Here is a 13,410-nt window from a genome sequence, read left to right as displayed (position 1 = left end):
AAAATGGTCAATAGAATAACTGAGTATGCAACCTAAATTTGAGATTGCTGTTATCAGAACCATAAAACATGTCTGTTTAGGGACTTATAGTGTAGAAAATAGGACTGACATGTACAATTAGTGTCACTCACTGTCATGCACTTAAGTTCCCATATATATATCTGTGTGACCTGGCTAACACCTGTCGTGTGACCGGCTAACGTGATCTAACAACAGTGTGATCTGTCTAACTGTGTGCCTGGCTAACTAACTGACCTGTGACCTATTACCTAACTCTGTGTGACCCTGACCTAACTGTGTGTCCTGACTAATTCGTGAACTGTGTGACCTGGCTAACTGTGTGGCCTGGTAATCTGGCTAACTGTGTGACTAACGTGAGACCTGCCTAACTGTGTGATCTGGCTAACGTGTGTGTGACTGTGTGACCTAACTAACGTGTGATCTGTCTAACTGTGTGACCTGGCTAACTGTGTGATCTGTCTAACTGTGTGACCTGTCTAACTGTGTGACCTGTCTAACTGTGTGACCTGACTAACGTGTGATCTGGTCTAACTGTGTGACCTGGCTGACGTGTGACCTGTCTAACTGTGTGACGTGTGACCTGTCTAACTGTGTGACCTGTCTAACTGTGTGACCTGTCTAACTGTGTGACCTGCCTAACTGTGTGACCTGTCTAACTGTGTGACCTGCCTGTCTAACTGACTGTGATCTGTCTAACTGTGTGACCTGACTAACGTGACCTGGTCTAACTGTGTGACCTGACTAACTGTGTGATCTGTCTAACTGTGTGACCTGTCTAACTGTGTGACCTGGACTAACGTGTGATCTGTCTAACTGTGTTACTGACTAACGTGTGATCTGTCTAACTGTGTGACCTGTCTAACTGTGTGACCTGTCTAACTGTGTGACCTGACTAACGTGTGATCTGTCTAACTGTGTGACCCGGACTAACGTGTGTCTGACTAACTGATGTGATCTGACTAACGTGTGACCTGACCTGACTAGCGTGTGACTTGTCTAACTGTGTTACCTGACTAACGTGTGATCTGTCTAACTGTGTGACCTCTCTAACGTTTGATCTGTCTAACTGTGTGACCTGGCTAACGTGACCTGTCTAACTGTGTGACCTGGCTAACGTGTGACCTGTCTAACTGTGTGACCTGACTAACGTGTGACCTGTCTAACTGTGTGACCTGACTAACGTGTGACCTGTCTAACTGTGTGACCTGACTAACGTGTGACCTGGCTAACTGTGTGACCTGTCTAACTGTGTGACCCGGCTAACGTGTGACCTGGTCTAACTGTGTGGACCCTGACCAACGTGTCATCTGTCTAACTGTGTGGCCTGACTAACGTGTGACCTTGCCAACTGTGTGGCATGGCTAACAGTGTGTCATCGTGCTTCCATGGCGTGGGTCGTTGTGCATCCAGTCAGCCACTGACGTGACCAGTCATTCCATCACTCACCTATACGGTGATGTTTCTATACAACTAACATCCTAGAGCGATCCATGTACGAAGGTAAAACGGCCGCCACAACAACCCGTGAAGATCAGGGTTAGAATAGGCCTTCAACAAGGCTAGTCGTAAGCGTCGACTAACGGGATCGGGTGGTCAGGCTCGCTGACTTGGTTGACACATGTCATCGTATCCCAATCGATGCTCATGACGTTGATCACGTGAATGTCTGCTCCAGACTCGATTATTTACATACCGCTGCTATATACCTGGAATTTTGCTGAATCCGGCGTTAAACAACCAACCAACCGTCATAATAACCGGGTATCTCACCAAAAGAGCCAAAAGTCAAGTCAGAAGTTTACTTACAAGTTTTATTGCCATCATCATGCGTGTAAAGATAAGTAGATATCGAGAGTTGTGGGGCTGATTAACTTAGTAGGATAAAACAGACTTATTAGGATAAAACAGACTGCCTAGTTGCCCATACAATCTTCAGGATATTTCTGCATAAAAATCTGGAGAGAAGAAATGAACAAGTATCTGACTATAGCAGAGCACGAATGGTGTCGAAACTTTAGCGATGTGATTGAGCCTGCTTGTTTTTTCCTCGTGAAACACCTCCACATCCTGCGACACACCGAACCGGAAGTTCAGCGACCCAGACACATCCCATATGACCTTTCTTGTTTGCATGTCAACCTTTGACTCCCCTTTTTTTTTAAACTCTTTATCATCCTCCAAGATGGTGGCCAGGTCATTCTCCATGACGCGCAGAACAGTTCCGTCGTCATCCATAATTCGTACCAGGACCCGTCCCTTCATGGTGACCTTGGCCTCGAAGGTAAAGTAATGCTTCTCCTCAATAATCTTAAGAACAGCGACAGTTGTCTCCCCTGGAGGGCTTTCACCTTGGAGTTGATGGCCCAGCTGACGGCATGTTTCACAGTGTTCTCGTCTTCGGTGTCCACGGTCACGCTCGACCCGAAGCTGCCAGTAGCTTTGGAGACGTCAACAGGAACGTTTAACTGTATTCCAACGTTGCCATTTCTGGTGAAGCCGTTTGCCAAAGAGGTCGTGACCGTTGCCTCGGTTTGTCTCTCCACCATGAAGGTGTGCTCTTGGGTGGTGTCTGTACTGTTCTTGTATTTGACTTGAACAAGACCCCGGATGGAGAATTGATCTTGCAGCGACCCGGAGTTCGGACATGGAGGACTCGGTGGTGCTGATACGCAGTCTGTGGGTGTCAACCTCCAACCTGGCTTCCTCGTCATAGATCTGGCCTCGCCTCCTGGCCCAGTCTTCCAAAGGTTTGTGTAGATCGTGAACGGGCATGGTCTAGAAAAATATACGACGAGTAAAAATGCCCAATCCTTATTTATTACACCCTAACTTTCAACACACGAAATAGACAAGCTATCTGAGAAATGAAGATACATTATAAAGAAACACTTTATCTTTAAGCATCAAAGCTACGAAACAACAATCACTGATAAAAGGTGATTACAAGTAACAACATTGATTTTCTCCTAACTGTTTGATTGCTCCAAGGTAATGCTGAAACAGGGCATCTAGCCCCACACGGAAAAAACACCTTCTTGAAAACATTATTGGTTAACAAATACCTACCAAGGTGTCGGAGCCTGTACTTTGTGGATTCAAGAAGTGGTCCGACCTTTGCAGCTGTCTGATGGATGAAATCCTGGGTTCTGTTCGAAATACCTCGGTACTGTTCGGAAATAACGACAATGATCAACTCGCAACTGTCTGGTGAATGGCATCCCGGCTTCCGTGTCCTCTCCTTTAATACCTTGAATCTGTACTGTTCGGAAATAGCGACAACGCACAGCTCCAGCAACGCCCTGGTGTCTCCTAGGACCTCCACCTTTGTCTCTACACGCACCACGAACAAAGGAATGGATATGAGTCGATTGCCGTAAATATATCTGGAAATTCACACACAGTCTAATTTAGACAGCCGTACATCGGGTGGTGAACTGCGCAACACAAACAATAAATAAAAGTTGGGTGAACAATCGGGTTGAATTGTGAAGTCTGTAGTGTATCGATCCTGTCTCAAACTGAAACTCATGTGAACAATATTACATCAACGTCGGAGAATAGTCAGTCTCGATTATATGTACTGGGTATGAAAGAGGGTTGTGAGTTGTAACAGTGTGGTCCACTGACAACAGGGGTATTATCGTATTCCATATTACTTGTAACTGGGACCAACTGCTACTTGTCAGGACACACCACCGTTAATGACCCAGTTGTCAGGACACACCATAGTTAACAACTCAGTTGTCAGGACACACACAGTTAACAACCCAGTTGTCAGGACACACCACAGTTAACAACTCAGTTGTCAGGACACACTACAGTTAACAACTCCTGCTGTCAGGACACACCACCGTTAACAACCCAGTTGTGAGGATACACCACAGTTAACAACCCAGTTGTCAGGATACACCACAGTTAACAACCCAGTTGTCAGGACACACCACAGTTAACAACCCAGTTGTCAGGACACACCACAGTTAACAACCCAGTTGTCAGGACACACCACAGTTAACAACCTGTTGTCAGGACACACCACAGTTAACAACCCAGTTGTCAGGATACACCACAGTTAACAACCCAGTTGTCAGGACACACCACAGTTAACAACTAAGTTGTCAGGACACACCACAGTTAACAACCCAGTTATGAAGACACACCACAGTTAACAACCCAGTTGTCAGGATACACCACAGTTAACAACCAAGTTGTCAGGACACACCACCAGTTAACAACCCAGTTGTCAGGACGCACCACCGTTAACCACCCAGTTGTCAGGACACACCACAGTTAACAACTCAGTTGTCAGGACACACCACCGTTAACAACCCAGTTGTCAGGACACACCACAGTTAACAACCCAGTTGTCAAGACACACCACGGTTAACAACCCAGTTGTCAGGACACACCACAGTTAACAACCCGGTTGTCAGGACACACCACAGTTAACAACCCAGTTGTCCAGGACACACCACAGTTAACCAACTCAGTTGTCAGGGACACCACAGTTAACAACCCAGTTGTCAGGACACACCACAGTTAACAACCCAGTTGTCAGGACACACCACAGTTAACAACCAAAGTTGTCAGGACACACTACAGTTAACAACCCAGTTGTCAGGACACACCACAGTTAACAACCCAGTTGTCAGGACACACCACAGTTAACAACCCAGTTGTCAGGACACACCACAGTTAACAACTCAGTTGTCAGGACACACCACAGTTAAGAACCCAGTTGTCAGGACACACAACAGTTAACAACTCAGTTGTCAGGACACACCACAGTTAACAACCCAGTTGTCAGGACACACCACGGTTAACAACCCAGTTGTCAGGACACACCACAGTTAACAAGCAGTTGTCAGGACACACCACAGTTAACAACCCAGTTGTCAGGACGCACCACGGTTAACAACTCCGGTTGTCAGGACGCACCACAGTTAACAGCTTGGTTGTCAGGACACACCACAGTTAACAACCCAGTTGTCAGGACACACCACAGTTAACAACTCAGTTGTCAGGACACACCACAGTTAACAACCCAGTTGTCAGGACACACAACAGTTAACAACCCAGTTGTCAGGACACACCACAGTTAACAACCCAGTTGTCAGGACGCACCACAGTTAACAACCAGTTGTCAGGACACACCACAGTTAACAACTCGGTTGTGAGGACACACCACAGTTAACAAAGTTGTCAGGACACACCACAGTTAACAACCCAGTTGTCGGGATACACCACAGTTAACAACCCAGTTCGTCAGGATACACCACAGTTAACAACCCAGTTGTCACAGGACGCATCATGGTTAACAACTCCGTTGTCAGGACACACCACAGTTAACAACCCGGTTGTCGGGACACACCACAGTTAACAACTCAGTTGTGAGGACACACCACAGTTTACAACTTAGTTGTCAGGACGCACCACGGTTAACAGCTAAGTTGTGAGGACACAATTACAGTTAACAACCAGTTGTCAGGACACACCACAGTTAACAACCCAGTTGTCCAGGACACACCACAGTTAACGACCCAGTTGTCAGGACACACCACAGTTAACAGCAGGATTTGTCAGGACGCACCACAGTTAACAACAGTTGTGAGGACACACCGCAGTTAACAACCCAGTTGTCAAGACACACCACAGTTAACAACTCAGTTGTCAGGAAACACAACAGTTAACAACCCAGTTGTCAGGACACACCACAGTTAACAACCCAGTTGTCAGGACACACCACAGTTAACAACCCAGTTGTCAGGACACACCACAGTTACCAACTCAGTTGTCAGGACACACCACAGTTAACAACTCAGTTGTCAGGACACACCACAGTTAACAACCCAGTTGTCAGGACGCACCACAGTTAACAACCCAGTTGTCAAGGACACACCACGGTTAACAACCAAGTTGTCAGGACACACCACAGTTAACAACAGTTGTCAGGACACACAACAGTTAACAACCCAGTTGTGAGGACACACCACAGTTACCAACTCAGTTGTCAGGACACACCACAGTTAAGAACCCAGTTGTCAGGACACACCACAGTTAAGAACCCAGTTGTCAGGACACACGTTCACAGTTAAGAACCCAGTTGTGAGGGACACACAACAGTTAACAACTCAGTTGTGAGGACACTACAGTTAATAACTCAGTTGTCAGGACGCACCACAGTTAACAACCCAGTTGTCAGGACACACCACAGTTAACAACTCAGTTGTCAGGACACACCACAGTTAAGAACCCAGTTGTCAGGACACACAACAGTTAAGAACCCAGTTGTCAGGACACACCACAGTTAAGAACCCAGTTGTCAGGACACACCACAGTTAACAACCCAGTTGTCAGGACACACCACATTTAACAACCCAGTTGTCAGGACACACCACAGTTAACAACCCAGTTGTCAGGACACACCACAGTTAACAGCCCAGTTGTCAGGACACACCACAGTTAACAACTTGGTTGTCAGGACGCACCACAGTTAACAACCCAGTTGTCAGGACACACCACAGTTAACAACTCAGTTGTCAGGACACACCACAGTTAACAACCCAGTTGTCAGGACACACAACAGTTAACAACCCAGTTGTCAGGACACACCACAGTTAACAACCCAGTTGTCAGGACACACCACAGTTAACAACCCAGTTGTCAGGACACACCACAGTTAACAACTCAGTTGTGAGGACGCACCACAGTTAACAACTTAGTTGTCAGGACACACCACAGTTAACAACCCAGTTGTCAGGATACACAAAGCTAACAACTCAGTTAACACACCCAGTTGTCAGGACACATCACAGTTAACAACTCCGTTGTCAGGACACACCACAGTTAACAACTCAGTTGTCAGGACACACCACAGTTAACAACTCAGTTGTGAGGACACACCACAGTTAACAACTTAGTTGTCAGGACACACCACAGTTAACAACTAAGTTGTGAGGACACACCACAGTTAACAACTTAGTTGTCAGGACACACCACAGTTAAGAACCCAGTTGTCAGGACACACCACAGTTAACGACCCAGTTGTCAGGACACACCACAGTTAACAACTTAGTTGTCAGGACACACCACAGTTAACAACCCAGTTGTGAGGACACACCGCAGTTAACAACCCAGTTGTCAAGACACACCACAGTTAACAACTCAGTTGTCAGGAAACACAACAGTTAAGAACCCAGTTGTCAGGACACACCACAGTTAACAACCCAGTTGTCAGGACGCACCACAGTTAACAACCCAGTTGTGAGGACACCACAGTTAACAACTAAGTTGTGAGGACACACCACAGTTAACAACTTAGTTGTCAGGACACACCACAGTTAACAACCCAGTTGGTGAGGACGCACCACAGTTAACAACTAAGTTGTGAGGACACACCACAGTTAACAAGCAGTTGTCAGGACACACCACAGTTAACAACCCAGTTGGCCGGACGCACAACGGTTAACAACCCAGTTGTCGGGACACACCACGGTTAACAACTCGGTTGTGAGGGACGCACCACAGTTAACAACCCAGTTGTCAGGACGCACCACAGTTAACAACTCAGTTAGTCTTGAGGACGCACCACAGTTAACAGCAGTTGTCAGAACGCACCACAGTTAACAACCCGGTTGTCGGGATGCACCACAGTTAAAGCAACTCTAGTTGTCGGGATGCACCACAGTTAACAACCCGGTTGTCGGGACGCATCACAGTGAACAACTCCGTTGTCCGGATGACACACCACAGTTAACAACCCAGTTGTCGGGACGCATCACAGTTAACAGTTTGGTCAGTACATTGCTATACATTACAGATAATCTGAACTAAATGACAATGAAATATCTGTCTGTGGTTGTAGTTTGGCCAGTCATTATACATTACAGATAATCTGAACTATATGACAATGAAATATCTGTCTGTGGTTGTAATTTGGCCAGTCATTATACATTACAGATAATCTGAACTATATGACAATGAAATATCTGTCTGTGGTTGTAGTTTGGCCAGTCATTATACATTACAGATAATCTGAACTATATGACAATGGAATATCTGTCTGTGGTTGTAATTTGGCCAGTCACTATACATTACAGATAATCTGAACTAAATGACAATGAAATATCTGTCTGTGGTTGTAGTTTGGCCAGTCATTATACATTACAGATAATCTGAACTATATGACAATGAAATATCTGTCTGTGGTTGTAATTTGGCCAGTCATTAACCTTACAGTTGAACTAAATGACAATGAAACACATAATTTAAACCATATAGTCTGAATGAAATATCTGTCTGTGGTTGTAGTTTGGCCAGTCACTATACATTACAGATAATCTGAACTATATGACAATGGAATATCTGTCTGTGGTTGTAATTTGGCCAGTCACTATACATTACAGATAATCTGAACTAAATGACAATGAAATATCTGTCTGTGGTTGTTGTTTGGCCAGTCATTATACATTACAGATAATCTGAACTATATGACAATGGAATATCTGTCTGTGGTTGTAATTTGGCCAGTCACTATACATTACAGATAATCTGAACTAAATGACAATGAAATATCTGTCTGTAGTTGTAGTTTGGCCATTCATTGTTAGAAAAAGAATATAAACCACATTTTCACAGTCCGAAATAACGCATGACATGTAAAAATATCTGCAGAGTCAGTTAATCCATTAGGACTTGAGAAAATGTGCGCATTAGCCAGGCATAGAAAGCTCTACGTTTGTTCCCAAAATACTGAGGATCCCAGACAATAGCAGACAGGGGTGTTGAGTAGGTGTCTTCTCGAAACCCCATTAAATCCCGTAGGGTACGAAGCGTGTCAAGCGTGAATATCAAATCTTTAATAAGAATACACGTGTGTGTCCACGTCATGCCGCATCTGAAAATAGAACTGACATGCAACCACATTACACGTGACACACGACACGTGACACTTAAGCTGTCAGTGCATTAGTGCATATTGAGGCAGCTTTTGAACTGTAACATATGTTATATCTGGGATTACACTTTCTTAGTAAAGTACAGATTCTAGTACTTCTGTTGGGTTGAGTCCCATCCGGGATTTGAACAAACACCCTCAGAGTTCGAATGCCGGATGGGACTAACCCAACAAAAGCACTAGAATCTGTACTCTATTAAGAAAGTGTCATCCCAAATATGGGATATGTTACATTTGACCACTTTCTGAATGGCATTGTGTATTCAGCTCTTGAACTACTTTCTCATTTGGTCCAGTGATTCGGTCCAGGGTGTTCGAATTTTCAATTCCGGAATAATTCTGCCCTTGAGTAGCAAATACAACAATATGAAAATCCAAAACTCAGTAGATGAAGTAAAACTCTCGCTTATTGAAAAATACGTATGAGTTAGGATAAGATAAACCTCACTATAACGAAGCATAAGCTAGGATAAGATCAACTTCACTGTAACGAAGTACGAGTTTGGATACGATCAACCTCGCTATAATGAAGTACGAGTTAGGATAAGATCAACCTCACTGTAACAAAGTATGAGTTAGGATAGGATAAACCTGCCATAATGAAGTATTAGTTAGGAAAAGATAAACCTCACTATAATGAAGTACGAGTTAGGATAAGATAAACCTCGCTATAATTAAGTGCGAGTTAGGATGAGATCAACCTCGCTATAACGAAGTATAAGTTAGGATAAGAAAAACCTCACTATAATGAAGCATAAGTTAGGATAAGAACAACCTCACTGTAACGAAGTATGAGTTTGGATAAGATCAACCTCACTATAGCGAAGTATGAGTTAGGATATGATAAACCTCATTATAACGAAGTACGAGTTAGGATAAGATAAACCTCACTGTAATGAAGTACGAGTTAGGATAAGATCAACCTCACTGTAACGAAGTACGAGTTAGGATAAGATGAACCTCGCTATAATTAAGTTGCGTTGTTTTCCTAAAGTCGGTGTTGTCAGACAGCACTTAGTGTGTGTGTACAACTATCTCATAACAAAAACAATGGATTTTCGTCAGCCCCAACTGTCACTGAGTGGATGGATGGTTATGTGATGTGACGCTGTAGCTGTACTCGTATGTCAAATTTGTCAAACGAATGTGGTCCAAACTGGCCATGTTTAACACTTTCTATATCATGACACGTCGCCTTATGAAGGAGTCAGTGAGTTTAGTTTTACGTCGCACTCAGCAATATCCAGGCTATATGGCGGATGTCTGTAAATAACTGCTTCTTAGACAGACAGTTCAGTGATCAACAGCATGAGCATGATCTACGCAAATGGGATACGATGACATGTGTCAACCAAGTCAGCAAGTATGACCACCCGATCTCGTTGGTCGCCTCTCACGACAAGCATGGGTTACTGAAGATCAATTCTAACCCAGATCTTCACGGGTCCCTTTTGAAGGAGGAACGCAGTGTTGCAGATGTCTACATTTCCACTATGCTCGGTTTACACGAAGGCTGGCTAAGTATTTGTACACCGAGCTACATAACATAACAGGGTGGGATTCGAACTCACGACCAACTGCTTATCATGACTCCAAGGGCCACAACTCTGTTCGATATACAGAAGTACAAAACCGTTTCAAAAAAGACAAATTACCAACCAACATTTTTATTGCAAGGTAGGATATAAAAGTACAGACAAAAACAGTTTATTATATGTTTCTGAAAAAATAATGAACACATTTTCTTTTGAAAACTAGCCAATTAGACAATACTCAGTGTAATTATTCAATTTCTTGTGTTTCTACTACACAGGGAGAGTTCATGATCAGACTATACTGAGCCAAAACCTCTAGGTCTATTTTCCATAAACAAATGTCTAAATGTAGGTATGTATTTTAACATTCACTTGGCCTTGGTCATTCTTTTTTATGAACAGTAAGTTACTTGTATCTTCTTTTAAGTTTTGTTGCCATACGTACAAGATATATTTTGTATAACTGCATATCTCTTATGCAGGTGTGATCGTTCTCTGTTTCAGATTATTAACACTGGACGCACTGGTGGCAAGTTTGTTTACATCCGTTGCCACGAGAAGCTTCTGCCGACAAAGTAACAGTCATTTTGTAACTGGAGGATTATCTGTTTCCAAGGCGTACACCACACAGTCCTGAGACACGCCGAACCGGAAGTGGAGAGAGCCTGACATGTCCCAGGTCACCTTCCCGGTGTCCAAGTCGATACAGAGATCAGACCTCTGTGATACAGTCTCGTCGTCAGACAGGATGGTAGCAAGCGGCGACTGCATCACCTTTGGATTCTGTCTGTCGGCCCTGTACACGCGGGCAATCACCCGGCCTTTCATGGCGACCGTCGAGTTAAACTGGACTTTACATTTGGTTTCACTGATCCTCAGCTCCGTCACTATCGTCTCCCCCGGTGCAACGTTTACCTTGGTTTTTGAGGACCAATCCAGCAAGTGTTTCACAATGCTCATGTCGTCTTCTGCGATGGACACGTCCGTGCCGAAGGTGCTGGTGGCGTTGGAGACGACGTCTGGTACCTTCACCTTTATACCAACAATGCCATCAGTGGTAAAACCTTTGGTCAAGGTGCTGGTCAGTGTGGCTTCTGTCTGCTTGTTCATGATGAACGTGTGTTCCTGGGGGACATCTGTTTTGTTGGTGTACGTCGATTTGAACACGACTCCTGAGCCCATGTCATCCCCACCTACTTCTTCCTTGTCTTTGTCAGATTCTTCTTTCTTGTCTTTGTCAGATTCTTCTTTCTTGTCTTTGTCAGATTCTTCTTTCTTGTCTTTGTCAGATTCTTCTTTCTTGTCTTTGTCAGATTCTTCTTTCTTGTCTTTGTCAGATTCTTCTTTCTTGTCTTTGTCAGATTCTTCTTTCTTGTCTTTGTCCTCCTTCATCTTTTGGGTCAGGTGGTTTGTCTGTAGTGATCACTCGGAGTTTTTTTGTGTCGATTTCAAACCGAACCAGACCCTTTTTCAAGTCATCTTCGGAAAAGCCGCCATGTTTTTTTACCCAGTTTTCCAATTTTTGTTGAGATCGTGAAGTGACATTTTCTGAAAGAAAGTAACAAATTGTGTACAGCAGCCCACCAGACACACTTTCCTTCAATATAATACCAGAAAGATAGTGAACAGAATTCCGGCTTTCGTCATACATTCCAAGATTTCGTGGCAAGTTTGGACCATGTTTCACATATTACGTACCCAGAAACACCATCCCCACACCGAGAGGGGAGGTTCCAAATTAGACGAAAACTATTCCCCCGTGAAGAATCAGTTAGAACTGGTCTTCAGCTACACATGCTTTACAAAGGAGGCAGTGTACGGATACAAACTGAACGGATGTCCAGATGTACGGGTGTACGGGTATGCTCGCTGACTTGCTTGTCGGGGTATCCCAACTGCATTAGTCGACCTTCATGCAAGCGACCATGCTTGTCATGTTTGGACTATTGCTGAGTGTGGCTTTAAACCACAAATGTACATAGAAACAGAACTGGTCAATAGACCACCATCACTCACCAGGTAGGTGTGCTGATGTCGGTGTCACAGTCGTAGACGTAGTAAGGATGTTGTCAACCTGGCAGTAGTCTCAGAACTGACGTCTAGACAACAGTTCAAATATTTTATACCAATACATTTGCTCAAATATAGAACCAACGTTTCGAAATGGTCATGGAAAATGTGAACTAAAATATATCCACGCCAAGAATGACACCTGGTCTGTGTTTAGAATGACCAGCTGACACATGTCCCGAACACATGACTACTGCAGTGACGACAAACAGCGAATAGTTATTGAACGGATCGACATATGTGACATATATACACTGTTCTTCACTCACCGAAGACCTGCTATGTCTACAATAGTTTGTTTGGTTGAGTGAATTCTTGGCAGTAGGGACGTATACAGGTTTGCTGGTAACATACCCGTTGGAAGACCTTGGAACATCCAAGAAGACAATATTTCTGACTTTTACGTCAATATCTGATCCTCTGGTTGTCGCCACTCTGACACAATATTTGTAGAATGACTGAAAGGCACCCAAAGTTCACGTGTTTGTGGAAGTGATAACTTTAACACTGTTTAGTGGTTTGTACATCTATGTACGCTTAATGATAATAATGAGAATATTTATAACGCGCATTTTCCAGGCCGTATATCCTACTCAAAGCGCACAATCTGACTATTATTACCCCGGACAACACAAGCTGCCTGTTAGGCGCTAGAAGGTTAATAGTCTGTACCCATTTACTGCTGGGTGAACAGAGACAATTTTGAACAAACTTACTTGCCTAAGGTGAGACCACATGTATCGTTGTGGAGCAGGACTGAAGTCCTAGGCACTCTCAGGAGTCAATTTCGCAAGCTGCCAAACCCGGTCACCCATCTAAGTACTCTCCGCA

The 13,410-nt window shown here is 44.1% G+C and overlaps 2 protein-coding genes and 1 long non-coding RNA gene across 3 annotated transcripts; all 3 read right to left on the bottom strand.

Annotated features, from left to right (window-relative positions):
- Window positions 1-2,153: 2,153 nt before the first annotated feature.
- Window positions 2,154-3,194, bottom strand: LOC124281282. Its single transcript, XM_046717316.1, has 2 exons — window positions 3,088-3,194; window positions 2,154-2,796 (listed from the first exon to the last, which is right to left on the bottom strand). The coding sequence occupies exon 2, from the start codon at window positions 2,730-2,732 to the stop codon at window positions 2,280-2,282; it is 453 nt and encodes a 150-aa protein (XP_046573272.1). The 5' UTR covers window positions 2,733-2,796; window positions 3,088-3,194; the 3' UTR covers window positions 2,154-2,279.
- Window positions 3,195-11,091: 7,897 nt separating this feature from the next.
- On the bottom strand, window positions 11,092-11,691 carry LOC124281255. Its single transcript, XM_046717283.1, has one exon. The coding sequence runs from the start codon at window positions 11,689-11,691 to the stop codon at window positions 11,092-11,094; it is 600 nt and encodes a 199-aa protein (XP_046573239.1).
- A 166-nt stretch (window positions 11,692-11,857) lies between these two features.
- On the bottom strand, window positions 11,858-13,191 carry LOC124281301. The gene is made up of 2 exons (XR_006899897.1): window positions 12,526-13,191; window positions 11,858-12,057 (listed from the first exon to the last, which is right to left on the bottom strand). It is a non-coding gene; the product is annotated as an uncharacterized LOC124281301 (long non-coding RNA).
- Between the last annotated feature and the right edge of the window lie 219 nt (window positions 13,192-13,410).

Source organism: Haliotis rubra, unplaced genomic scaffold, assembly GCF_003918875.1.
Source record: "Haliotis rubra isolate DU_JTF1 unplaced genomic scaffold, ASM391887v1 Scf281, whole genome shotgun sequence".
NCBI classification, from domain to species: domain Eukaryota; kingdom Metazoa; phylum Mollusca; class Gastropoda; order Lepetellida; family Haliotidae; genus Haliotis; species Haliotis rubra.
Note: the sequence above shows the minus strand (reverse complement) of the source record. Positions and strands in the feature narration are given on the sequence as shown.

Bases quoted from the DNA above. Each gene is read 5' to 3' on its own strand.
- LOC124281282 (XM_046717316.1), bottom strand. From the start codon at position 2,732: ATGACGAGGAAGCCAGGTTGGAGGTTGACACCCACAGACTGCGTATCA.
- LOC124281255 (XM_046717283.1), bottom strand. From the start codon at position 11,691: ATGGGCTCAGGAGTCGTGTTCAAATCGACGTACACCAACAAAACAGAT.